The sequence below is a fragment of the Triticum dicoccoides genome, chromosome 2B (assembly GCF_002162155.2).
Source record: "Triticum dicoccoides isolate Atlit2015 ecotype Zavitan chromosome 2B, WEW_v2.0, whole genome shotgun sequence".
NCBI classification, from domain to species: Eukaryota; Viridiplantae; Streptophyta; class Magnoliopsida; order Poales; family Poaceae; genus Triticum; species Triticum dicoccoides.
Window position 1 is genome coordinate 23,769,265 of NC_041383.1, and position 13,206 is coordinate 23,782,470.

At 44.2% G+C, this 13,206-nt stretch overlaps 1 protein-coding gene across 2 annotated transcripts; it reads left to right on the forward strand.

Moving 5' to 3' along the window:
* Positions 1–7,655: 7,655 nt before the first annotated feature.
* On the forward strand, positions 7,656–11,697 carry LOC119361869 (UMP-CMP kinase 2-like). 2 transcript variants are annotated; one of them, XM_037627026.1, is made up of 9 exons: positions 7,657–8,001; positions 8,174–8,218; positions 8,316–8,355; positions 8,549–8,666; positions 8,770–8,926; positions 9,480–9,560; positions 10,048–10,155; positions 10,759–10,823; positions 11,430–11,697. In XM_037627026.1, the coding sequence occupies exons 1-9, from the start codon at positions 7,891–7,893 to the stop codon at positions 11,434–11,436; spliced, it is 732 nt and encodes a 243-aa protein (XP_037482923.1). In that variant the 5' UTR covers positions 7,657–7,890; the 3' UTR covers positions 11,437–11,697. The 2 variants fall into 2 exon arrangements, with proteins under 2 accessions (XP_037482924.1, XP_037482923.1); XM_037627027.1 differs by lacking the exon at positions 11,430–11,697 and having other exon boundaries at positions 7,656–8,001; positions 10,759–10,827.
* The last annotated feature ends 1,509 nt before the right edge of the window (positions 11,698–13,206 follow it).

Consider the following 13,206-nt stretch of genomic DNA (forward strand, 5'->3'; position numbering starts at 1 on the left):
GGAGTAGGAGTCAAGGAAAGGGGGAAGAGAAGAGAAGGAAGGAGGGGGCGCAGCCCCTCCCCCTAGTCCAATTCGGACTAGGCCTTGGGGGGCGCCCAACCTCTCCTCTCTCTTTCCCCTAAAGCCCAATAAGGCCCATATACTCCCCGGCGAATTCCCGTAACTCTCCGGTACTCCGAAAAATACCCGAATCACTCGGAACCTTTCCGAACTCCGAATATAGTCGTCCAATATATCAATCTTTACGTCTCGACCATTTCGAGACTCCTCGTCATGTCCCCGATCTCATCCGGGACTCTGAACTCCTTCAGTACATCAAAACTCATAATATAACTGTCATCGAAACCTTAAGCGTGCGGACCCTACGGGTTCGAGAACTATGTAGACATGACCTAGAACTATTCTTGGTCAATAACCAATAGCGGAACCTGGATGCTCATATTGGCTCCTACATATTCTACGAAGATCTTTATCGGTCAAACTGCATAACAACATACGTTGTTCCCTTTGTCATCGGTATGTTACTTGCCCGAGATTCGATCATCGGTATCCAATACCTAGTTCAATCTCGTTACCGGCAAGTCTCTTTACTCGTTACATAATGCATCATCCCGCAACTAACTCATTAGTCACATTGCTTGCAAGGCTTATAGTGATGTGCATTACCGAGAGGGCCCAGAGATACCTCTCCGACAATCGGAGTGACAAAACCTAATCTCGAAATACGCCAACCCAACATGTACCTTTGGAGACACCTGTAGTACTCCTTTATAATCACCCAGTTACGTTGTGACGTTTGGTAGCACCCAAAGTGTTCCTCCGGTAAACGGGAGTTGCATAATCTCATAGTTACAAGAACATGTATAAGTCATGAAGAAAGCAATAGCAACATACTAAACGATCAAGTGCTAGGCTAACGGAATGGGTCATGTCAATCACATCATTCTCCTAATGATGTGATCCCGTTAATCAAATGACAACTCTTTTGTCCATGGCTAGGAAACTTAACCATCTTTGATTCAACGAGCTAGTCAAGTAGAGGCATACTAGTGACACTATATTTGTCTATGCATTCACACATGTATTATGTTTCCGGTTAATACAATTCTAGCATGAATAATAAACATTTATCATGAAATAAGGAAATAAATAATAACTTTATTATTGCCTCTAGGGCATATTTCCTTCATGTAGTGGTGGTGTGTGAGCGACATTTGAATAGTTTCTGTAATATATGTGTGGATGTGAACCTACTTAGGCGTGACAGCAGATATGTTTTTTATATTTATCATTATTACTGTGGTTTCATCGTTTGTATCACCCGTTTGCTGTTTTGAATGCGTCACGATGTTTTAAAACATGGCAAATGTAGTTCATCAGACATGGTTAGCGAAAGTCATCGTCATTGTTCATTTGGACATTTTGCTTCTTCTATTTCATCACTAACTTCACCGGCTAGCATGGTAGGTTGATCATGTAGCCACAACCTTTGATGCGGTTTATGCACATTACGCTTTTTCTAACTTGTTTCCCATATATTGCACACAACACAATATGTGTCACTAAACCGCGTCGATTTTGTCATATAAATATATGCGATGCAGAGTCATTACAAATACCATGGCATATTTTCAGTACATCTAACATGGCAGATCCAGTACAAACAACACGGCAGATCCAGCATAATTAACATGGCAGATCCAGCATAACTAACATGGCAAATCCAGTACAACTAACATGGCAGATCCAGTGCAACTAGCATTGCATATTTTTCAGTATAAAATAGTATGGCATATTTTTAGTACAAAATAGCATGGCATATTTTTAGTATAAAATAGCATGGCAGATTAACTACATATAACATGGCAGATTAAGTACCCATAACATGGCAAATTAAGTACCCATAACATGGCAGATTAAGTACCAACAATATGGCAACTACATTTACCCATTCAATGCATTCTCCTTCAACTTCTGAAGCCCCTCTAGAGTCATTATCCCAAATCAAAAAAGTTCACAGCATATAGGGTACAAAACAAAATGTCCACAATGACCATGTCACAGTGCCCCAACTTTTGCTTACGGATTGCCCGTCCCTTTCTTCGTTTTCTTGTGTTTTGCTTGAATCTCCAATCTCGATTTTTACCTTATCTCTCTTGGACGACCCTTTGTGATGGAACGGGGTGGGTTCCTGACCTGGGTTTGTGTGCTTGCTGTTCCAGATCCTATCTCAGAGTTTTCAAATGATGGCCCCATGGATGAAGGCACACTTGATGTGCGGGGGAACCGGTGTAAGGCTTCCTCAGCTTTCCTCTTCTTGATCTCATCAAGCTCTCTTTTCAGGGCCTCCCTGTGTTTTTCTGCGACTCTCGTTGTCTCATCACTCTTGCACGCTTCATCAATTAGCTCAGCATAGTTCTTTGTCAGCACAACATGCCTCACGGCTTCCATGGTTGCCTCAGGTCTCTCGTCATGCACAGCCAGAACTGCGTTTGTTGTCTGCGGCGCAAACGCGTCATCAGCGTCCCAAGTCCATCGCCACCTTATGAAATGGCGGGGCATGCGTGTCACAGCGTTCTCCATTACTTTCAGTATGTGACAGCACACAATGCCGTCCCGTTCAAACTTGCAGCATTGGCAGTAGTATTCGCCTTGTTCGATTGAGGCTTTCACGAAGTAGTTCCTTCCTTTGTCCGGGTCTTCAGGTTCTGAATCCGACATGCCCAAAATAGAACACACCTTGAACGTATGTTCGTCCGCCTGGAAAGCCGTGAACATGCTGGCACGCTTTATTTCTTCCTTGAATCTGCAAGTTTTGTGTGTTTTCTGTTAAACTATCGTGTGATCTTTTTTTGTAGCATCTTATGTTGTCATGGAAATAGAAATAGATTTTTGTTTGAACATGGCAAACATAGTATACTAAACATGGCAAACATAGTGCACTAAACATGGCAAACATAGTACACTGAACATGGCAACTGCAGTAAACTATACAAGGCAACTGTATTGCATTTTCAACTGACCATTGTCATTTCCACACCAACACTCCTCACTGGAAGCCCTTTGCATAAAACATGGCAACTGAATTTTTATTGAACATGGCATCTACAGTTGAGTAAACATGGCAACTGCATTTTTCAACAAACATGGAAGTTTTGCATTTTTAGAAAACATGGCAACTGCATTTCATCAAATGTGTCTAGAATATAACGTTTTTCAGTTGACATTGGCATTTGCATACCAACATGCCCCAATGGCAGTACAGTGCATTAAACATGGCAACTGCACTTCATTAAACATGACAAACAAATTTTTCATTAAACATGGCAACTACAATTGAGTAAGCATGGCAAACAGTATTTCATTACACATGGCAACTGCATATCATGGCAACTGCATTGCACCCTATAAGGCACCTACTGCCTTAGTGCTTTTTGTGCAAATAAGACTGTAATGCAACTGACTTACTTGTTAAAGATCTTGTTTGTGTATATCTTGCTCATTTGCCTCTCCATCGGTAAATACGTTAGCAATTTTGGCTGCTTTAGCGCGGTGGTAGCTTCTTGCTGCAGCTCAGATCCCAGAATTTTTTGTTGCAAAGCTGTGTACTGCTTGACAAACTGTAGCAATGAGTTGGCAGGGCTCACGTACCGCTTCAAAACAGCATTGAACCCCTCGCTGCACTGCGTAGTCTGCAGAAAGGGAAAGAAGCACTGCATGAAGTAGACTGGCACCCAGTACATTCGCTTCTCCCACAGGTTAGCAAGCATCTCGTTGTCTTGGACTTGATATGTTTCAATCATGGCCATCCAGCTCCTTTCAAACTCCTCCACCGTCAAGTTGTGGTCCACGCACAGCTCGAACGCCTTGTGGAGCTCTGGACGGTCAGCAAAGAACGGTCCTAGCGTCTCTTCAGCCCTCTTTATAATGTGCCACCTGCAGTGCCTGTGCACTGCCAACGGAAATACCTCCTATATGCCTGCATGCATGCTGAAATCCTGGTCTGTTATTATGTTCATCGGAGCAAGTCCATCCATGCACTCCAAGAAGGTCTTGAACAACCAAACGTACCCATCCGTGTCTTCATTCCGAACGAGCCTGCAGCCTAACTGCAATGACTGATTGTGGTTATTTATTCCTATGAACGGAGCGCATGGCATCTTGTACATATTAGTCAGATACGTCGCGTCGAATGAAATGCAATCTCGAAAATGTTTGTAGGCTCTCCTTGCAGCACCATCCACCCAATACATGTTCCTGACACGGTCCTCATCGTCCAATCTTATCCTGTAGAAGAAATCTGGATCTTCCTTCGCTTTCTCATCGAAGTAGGCCATTGTGACCTCTATGTCAGCAAGCTTGCTCTCTCTACGGTACTTGGCCTGTAGGTTTGTGACGTCAGCTGGTATGTACGGCATGCTACTCAGTTTCCCCTTTTTGCTGGATGAGTGATAGTATCTGGACCATTCTTGATGGACCGATGTTACAATCATGTAGCAGCTTTACGAATTGCCTTTCGACTGGGGTGAACCCTCTGTGGGCGGTCAGAAATTTGACCAGATCAAACTTCTTTATGAGTTTGTGGTTGTGCTCGTCAAAATACTCAGTGACCACATATTGTGTTCCATCTATGTTTAGCTTACACCGGACAGGGCAACCCGTCTTGAGAATGATCCCTCTCTTTCGTTCCGGAACGACAGGCGCAACACCTTTCCCTTTCTTGTTCCTTCGTACCTTGTGGCACCACATCTCACCTCTGTTGTACTCATTAGTTTTCTTAATTTTTCTATGGTATTCGGTGTTGACGGCAAACCCATGGAAACTTTGCATATGTCTGGTAGAATTCATTTGCTTCTGCAAACGATTCAAATCTTTGCCCAACATATGGTGGCTGAGGTACCATGATATCTGGTTGCCCATCATCTTCATCCCCTTGTGCCTCGTCGTCAGTTTCATCATTCATTTCAGTATCGGCAGCAGTTTCATCGATTCAAAGGGGTGGCTGTGGGAATTGCTGGAATGATTGCCATTTCTGACACTGACTCGGCATTATTTGCGGCATGATTGTCTGCTGGTTGGGGGAGCGCGTCTTCTGTGCGCTCAGAGCTTCCCGCAGTAGATGTGCCCGTGCCGCTGTTCACTGTAGTTGTAGGCCCTGTAACAGAAAAAACAGGTATGAGAGTAAGATTTTTTTTGTTTGAATAACATGTTTATCGCAACGGATGACATTAACGTCGAGTGATTTGGCATTACATCATTCGAACAGCAAGATGTCAGTTTGCGCGTGGACATGTGTAGCAAATGTAGCTGTCTAGTCATGGCAGTTACAGTTCAACAAACATGGCAACCACTGTTTACCAATGCACGACAACAAGCTCCTTTTTTTAGTACGAAGACTTGGGTTCTATATGCATGGCAGCTGCAGTCCTGCATTCATGCAAACACTGCTACCAACAAATGGCAACCACTGTGTTCTAGCAACAAAACTACTGCATTATAAGATTGATCTCACTAGGCGAAATGTGTTCAACCATTAGTGATGCATACATGCTTTTAGCAGTTGGCAATTTTTCAAAGACAATACATGACTCATTTTGCACGCAACCACTTTTCAGTGTTTTATGCTTCGTTCTTGTCCACCATCACTGCTTCAATTCTTTTTTTTTGGCACGTGCTTTTTTTTGCCACCAAAACAAATGTAGTGCTGTTTTGTGGTTCAGTTTTTTTCCTTACCTTGTTGTGCTGCATGTGACCATCTTGTGTGGTCTGTGACACCAAAATGACGTGCTCCACCTGCAATTTGTGAATCTTGCCATGAGACGTTTGCCCGGTTACCACCACTGTAATAACGTGTAAGCATAGTAGTGGTTGGTCAATTCATGGCAAATGCAGTTTGTGCTAGCACGGGAACTGTAGTTGCCCCTGATGTGGCAACTGCAGTTTTCCTGGCATGGCAACTGTAGTTGCATTGGTATGGCAACTGCAGTTGTTCCTCCATGGCAACTACAGTTGTCATGGCATAACAACTGCAGATACACTGGCATGGCAACTGCAGTTCTTCCTCCGTGGCAACTGCAGTTGTCCATAGATGGCAACAACAGTTGTCCAGGGATGACAACTGCAGTTATTTAACCATGTCAATTGTAGATGTCCAGTCATGGAAAGTGCAATTGTCAACCATGCTCCTTCTGCTAATTGAGCATCCGCAACTTCACTTTTTTATGGACTCACCTGTGTATGACGTCGATGGCAGGTACATGGGTGCTGCCTGATGCCACGTGCTGCATGAAGGCTCTGCATTTTTCACCCCTGATAACTCGTGAGTCCTTTTGCCATTTTTTTGCATGTTCATTTTTCATGTCCACACCAGTATGTGCTCTTTTTTCGTATGCATTACCTTGATTAGCCATATTAGCTAGTTGAAGTTGGCTGCCCGTACATTTGTCAGTGTTAGCGCCTTGTGACTGAACTTGCCACGGGGACCCCCTGAGAGTGTTTTGGTCATAAGAACCTGCGAAAAAAATGACAGTGCATGACATAAGTAGAATGTCATCTTCATCGTTACGAAGATGGCAACTGTTCTCTTCTTTTTGTTATCACGCGTCATACCAATGTCTGCATATTGTTCTAGTAGTGGCAGCAACGGCCCTGAAGAGATGAGTTGACTGTACTCTGATGCATCCCAAGGGGGCGTTTCTGGCCTTTGAGAACCCCAAGTATCAGCGCCATCTTTGTGATTCATTCTTTCCGTGTCTCACTTCTTTCCAATATGTTCTCAATCACTGCATGATCAAGAACGCATCAACAATCCACAAGAATTGTATTCTTCTGCTGCTTGCAGATAGGGATGGCAAGCAACAGGTCAACTAGGTGGCAGCTATTGACAACGAAAGGTGGCAACTGTCGTTGTACACAAGTGGCAATTAATTTTTCCCACCCCCTTTATTCCAAAATTGTCCTTCCTCTCCTTTTTTAGGGATTCCTACTCATCCATTTGCCTACCCAACTACTTGTGTCAATCAAACTAGGAACTTAAGTTAATCAACACGTAGATCACAAAACTACTGGATCTCAGAACTACTGGTGTTGCCACCCCCTATAGCATGGATCCAGTACAAGATCGGGGAGATTTTCAGCCTGAAGGATGAGAAGGATGAGATCGGGAGATTTTTCACCTGATTTTAGCTGATCGTCTCTGAAGGGCTGGATTGGAGTGGGGGGCTGGGGGTGGGGAGGGTTGGGGTGTGGTTTGCGGTGGGTTTGCCCTACGAATCTGCTTTGGTTTCCATGGCAACCAGAGAAGGCCGGCGACGGAGGTAGGTGTTTGAGAGGTGGGGGACGATGGCGGCAGTCGAGAGAGGCGATCGAGCGAGGACGGGAACGGCTGGGTCGTGCGGGCAGCGGGTCGTGTGGCCCGGATGGAGCAGTGCGGACGGGGTTGCCACACACCGGACGTGCGGGCTGTGCAATTGCGCGCCCGGACGCGGTCGTGCGGGCGGGTTCCTGTTCACGCCACACGAGGCGTGTGGGCGGGTTCGTATCCATGCCACACGTGTGGCAGTTATCGCGACCCATAAAAAATACTAACAATTTCCCCTTGCTAAAAGCACAAGATATTCCACGCTGCCTGACACGCGAAGCGGAAAAGGCATTTTTTTTTTTCACTTTCATCGATTAGAAGCAGCTCCGAAAAGGAAAAGAAACGACGAACTCTCCCCGTCCCGGCCCCGCTCCCCGCCACGCCAAGTCGACGGCCGCTCGCCGCCGCCCCTCCCTCCGCCGACCTCGGCCGTTCGGCCCCTCCCGCGGCTGGGGTGAGCGGCGAGCCCCCCTTGCTTCTCCTCTGTCCTGCCCTGCACGGCAAGCAAGGCGGGAGCGATCGGCGTCGGGATGCTGAGGCGGCGGCTGAGCTCCCTTCTCCTCCGATCCCCGTGCTCCTCCGCCGTCGCTTCCTCCTGCCACCACCAGCAGCACCACCTCCTCCTCCCCACCCACGCCGAGGTAACCCCACGGTTCCCCTTTCCTTTTTCTCCTGCGCATTTCGTCGAACGCCTCGCACGCGCGCACAACGTGGCCGGACCGGATCTGGCGTGCTCGCCTCTCTCGCTCCATTGGGGGTCAATACGTTCCTCTCGCTCCTAGATGCTCATCCGCCTGACTGTTCTCTTCGCAGAAACCGCCGGCCCCGAATCTGCTCAGGCTCTTCACGTCCCTAGCTGTACGTTCGTTCCCAAGCCTGCATTCTTATTATTTGTGACAAATCTTGCAGAGTTCTTGTGAATAATTTGGCGATGTGCCGTCTGTTTATTCTGTAGGGAAGCGATGGTGACAGGCCGTTCATCGCTTTCGTCTTAGGTAATTCTTCCCTGCTTTTACTCCCAGAATGTTGCAGGGTTGGTTTCACATTTATAAATTCCATGCATATCCTGTGTAGAGTAAACTGTGGATCCCTTCCCTCCCATGACAATAAGTGCTGTTTCAAGTTGGATTGTGTTGTGGCGCTCAAATTTCAAATGTTCACATGATCTAATCAAGATCCTGCATGTAGGGGGACCTGGGAGTGGGAAAGGAACGCAATGTAGTAGGATCGCTTCGGATTTTGGATTTTCTCATGTGAGTGCTGGTGACCTTCTGCGCAATGAAATATCTTCGGGCACTGATCATGGGTAATACCTCTTTCCGTTCAATCCTCTGATATAGCCTTATAATGACCCACACGCACATGCATGGTTCGGTCAATTGATATGTCAGTGCCATGGCATTTGCCAGGGAGTGGATCCTAGAGATAATAAGGGAAGGGAGGATTGTTCCATCAGAGATAACTGTTGAGCTTGTCAGAAAAGCAATTGAATCAAGCTCTGCTAAAAGGGTTCTTATTGATGGTTTCCCAAGGTGTGAGGAAAACAGAATTGCCTTTGAAAAAATAGTAAGTTTTCTGTTTGGCTTGCATTACTGGTCCAGAACTTTCTATTAATTGAAATAGTATGTGATGAGATGGATAAGTCCATGATGTTCAACAGTTTCTGTTCAGTTTTCGGGAAGGCTGATAACAGGTGAATCTTCAAGTTTTGTAGCTCTTGTGACTGTAACATTTGTGTATACACACTTGTCTTTACATTTTTTATGCCAATATGCTGGCCCAAAACTGCCAGTGTACGGTATGCAATCAGCAGTTTCTTATGTATGTATTTTTTTTTAGTAGCAAATCAATAACTATGTCCTGCTCTAGAGTGATGCACTTTTAGGTTTTATGCAGTAGTCCACAGTTATGTTAGCCCCACTATGGTGGATGTATGGTTGCATCTCAACAACTAATACAAGCATTTATATCAAAGAAAATGTGTGTTCTGTGGTCGGGCAATAAGAAGACACTGGCATACCAACTAAGATATGTTTCATTGTTGTCCACTCAATAATTGTTAGTCAGATAAATGTAGATTGCATGGTCCTGTTCTGATATGTTGACTAATAAATTTCAGACTGGAACTGAACCAGACCTTGTGCTTTTCTTTGACTGTCCTGAGGATGAGATGGTTAAACGTCTCCTAAGCCGTAACCAGGTTGGTCTTTGTACTATCTCTGGAGTAAATTGTGCTATTTATACACTATATAAGTACTGTACATTTTTCAATTCTTATTCGGAACTTACTTGATATGTGTTTTTCTAAGATTTTATTTCCCAGCCGTTACTTTCGGCTTTGACAATTATCTTCTTATTACTCCCTCTCTCTTAACTAACATGAAATATTAACATTCCTAAAGGATATTCCTTGTGGATTGCCACAAATGATTTTCTTCTTCATATGTCATCTAAATTGAAGAGAAGAAACACTAATCTCATCAGTGTAGCTCTTTCTTCTTCATATGTCATTTAAATTGAAGAGAAGAAACACTAATCTCATCAGTGTAGCTCGTGCATATCATAATGGGAGATTCATTAATGCTCTAGTGGAGTTTCCTTTAAAAATAATAAATAAAATATATCACATTAAATTGATCTCTCTATTTGTTTCTGTTTTTTTCGATTATCTCATGTATGCGTCTTAGGGACGAGTTGATGATAACATTGAGACAATCAAGAAGCGTCTAAAAGTGTTCGAGAGTTTGAATCTTCCTGTTGTTGAGTACTACTCTTCAAGGGGAAAGGCACACAAGGTAATTAATCTATTTATTTTACGCAGAGTGTCCTGGACAGGAGCACTTCTTGTACCTTTCTTTTATGAACCGTACCTTTACTTTTTGACATGCATTTTCTTATTTCCTTCACACGGAAACAGAGCTCTACCCTTTGTTCTAGAAGTTGATTAAAAAGGTCTCTTAAGGTGCAGCATTAAACTATACCTGGCTTATTCTCTTGAACATGTACAAATGCCAATATATATTTCAGAAACCTCAAACATATGGGTCACCTATGTATAAATAGCAGGATAGTATGTCCTGGGAGTCATAGGACAGAGGGGTAGAGCCAGGATGCGATTCCCTCATGTTCTGAATTCATATAACCGTAAGACCATTTTTCTATGGTGTGGGGAGGGGAGTGAGATCAGAGATCTGCCTATTTATTTGATATTAGATGAGTGTCTGCAATTCACTCATTTTGGAAGAGATTGCTAATCTCTTCAGAAGGGGTACATATCAGGGATATAACACAGTAACATATTCTGTATATCACTCGTATTCAGGATCTGTAGGATGTCTTATTTATTTTCGAGACTTGACCTTTAGGGTGTCTAAGAGTACTTGTTGAACTCCATGCAGATAAACGCAACGGGAACTGAAGATGAAATCTTTGAAGCAGTTCGCAAGTTGTTTTCCACCTTAAGGTAAATCCTGATGTTCAAGACACGGAATTCCTCTCATATACTGTGACTATGTCCGCTCTCCTGAAGGAGGTGCACATTCTTGCATCATCTGATTTCTGATTGCTTGCATATCATTTTCTAGTGCCAAATTAGTTCTGAAAGTTTTCAGTCTTCACATATTTAGCATATCCTAACCCTTCCAATTAAATGCCTAAGCTGCAGCACCCACACTTTTCAATACATTAACAAGTGATGACGAGTTCTTTATACCAAGCCTGCCATTGCAGCTAGGGCAGGCCGTCGCTATAAGCAAAAGGATATTGCTTGTAGGTAGAAAGAGACTGAATTTCTGATCCTTGCCATTTGTGTTCATTGTGCACAATAAAGAAAGACAAACTGGCAAGCAAAATGAATGAACAAAGTAGCATCTGCCTTGTTGATTGATGGATAAGGAAGAAGAGGTCCAGGGGGTTGCAACGTAGCTAACTTTGTCATCTAGCTGACTCGCCGAACCCTTTCCATGTAGCTAGTTTCTCGACACGTTTGACTAAGCAATACCGGCATCTTCTTCTAATATAATAAGTAAAAGAGAGTTGCAATGATTTGACCGTTTCGTCCTGTTTGCAGGCTATGAGGAGGCTGTCGTCGTCTTCCGCAGGAGCCGGGGGAATCAGAGTTACGCCTGGCGGAAATTCTCTTCCTTTCCTTATTTACTTTTACATCTCTTGGCATAATAATTGTACATATTCTGATACACGGTCCATGCCTGTGAAAACAGAGGGCCCCCGGTGAAACGCTCAGCCCGCTATGATAAACCCTAACCCTCACGCTCCCGTCGCGCGCCACGGTATAGCGCATGATACGCTGGTATGGCAGCAATACTGCTACAATGATATTTTTCTTCCAACACCCTAACAATATACTCCCTCCGTCTGGAAATACTTGTCATCAAAATGGGACATATTTTAGTTCTAGATACATCTCTTTTATCTATTTTGATGACAAGTATTTTTGGACGGAGGGAGTATATGCCTGCCCTGTTGTTGTTTTTTTACTAGAATATGATATTGTTGTATGTGCGCCGTGCTTGTCTGGTGACAATCTGCTATTTGTATACGAGGTGAGAACTGCAGGCGTTCGATAAACTAGTGATTTGACTCAAGGGAAAAGAGAGTGTACGTTTGGATTTAGTTAGTGTGAACCGCCGGCGTGTTTTTGTCAGTTCTTGACCGGCCGTTTAGGTTTAGCTGATGCGATCTTGAAAGAAAAAAAAAATATGTGGAGCGCCGGCGCTTGCACGCCAAGTCTAATCTGAAAACTCCCCGTTTCCAAAAGATTGTCTGTCTGTGAACTCCACGGGAGGAGAAAGCTCTGCTACTATTGACTCATTTTTCTTGCCTGCATCATCGCCTTGCAAGCCATGGAGCGCGGGCACCTGGCACTTGCTACAGAGCCGGCGTGCCGTCATCGTCATCGTCACGCTGACAGGTGGACTTCTCGGAGGGCCTCTTTGGATCCTAGGAATGGAACACACGAATTCGATTGGAATATATGCAAAGGCAGCACGCATGATTGCGAGTGGAACACGCGAATTTGATATGAACACACACGCGAAGGCAACATAGATGATCGCGAAACGCGGAAAAATCGCAGCGTTTTTATTATTTTTTGGCTAGGTACATAATCCGGGCATGTGAAAACTGTCTCGATCGCACGCACATAATCCGGGGAATGAAGAGGTTGAGGTGAACCTGAAATTTGTGTTGGAACCTAGGCATGGAGAGAAAGATGATTCGTCACGAGCAACGTCGGCATCGACGGGACCAAGCTGCCATGAGTCCATGGAGTGAGGTCATGTGAAGACTTTTGGGGAGCAAAACTCCAACCGGGCATGTCATAGCCAGCCAAAAATTTCTCATCTATATCTTTCCATCCCCAAAAAAGAGGGGGAGTTGAAGTGCTTGTCTCCGAAAAAAGATGGCGTTTTGCACATCCACACAATCAAGAAAACATAAAATGTGCCCCCGCAGAAAAAAGACACACATAAATGTGACTATTATTTTCTCCCGCAATATATAATTACATTATAGTCCCTTCGTCCCAGAATAAGTGTCTTGAGCTTAGTACAAATTTATACTAGAGCTAGTACAAAGTTGAGTCACTTATTTTGAGACGGAGGGAGTAGAACCTAGCAGAATGTATGAATGTACATTTTAGGCAAATCTATAGACAGAGATCTTCACACTTGTAATGAAGACTTTTGAAAGGGAAAATGGGTTCAAACTTGACCAAAACTACATCCGGAACTTCATGAATGTGTGAATTGGAGGCAGTGGCGGAGCCAGAAAATTCAGACAAGGGGGGGCAAGTATTGTTAAACCTTGTTAGGGAGGGCCAATCCATC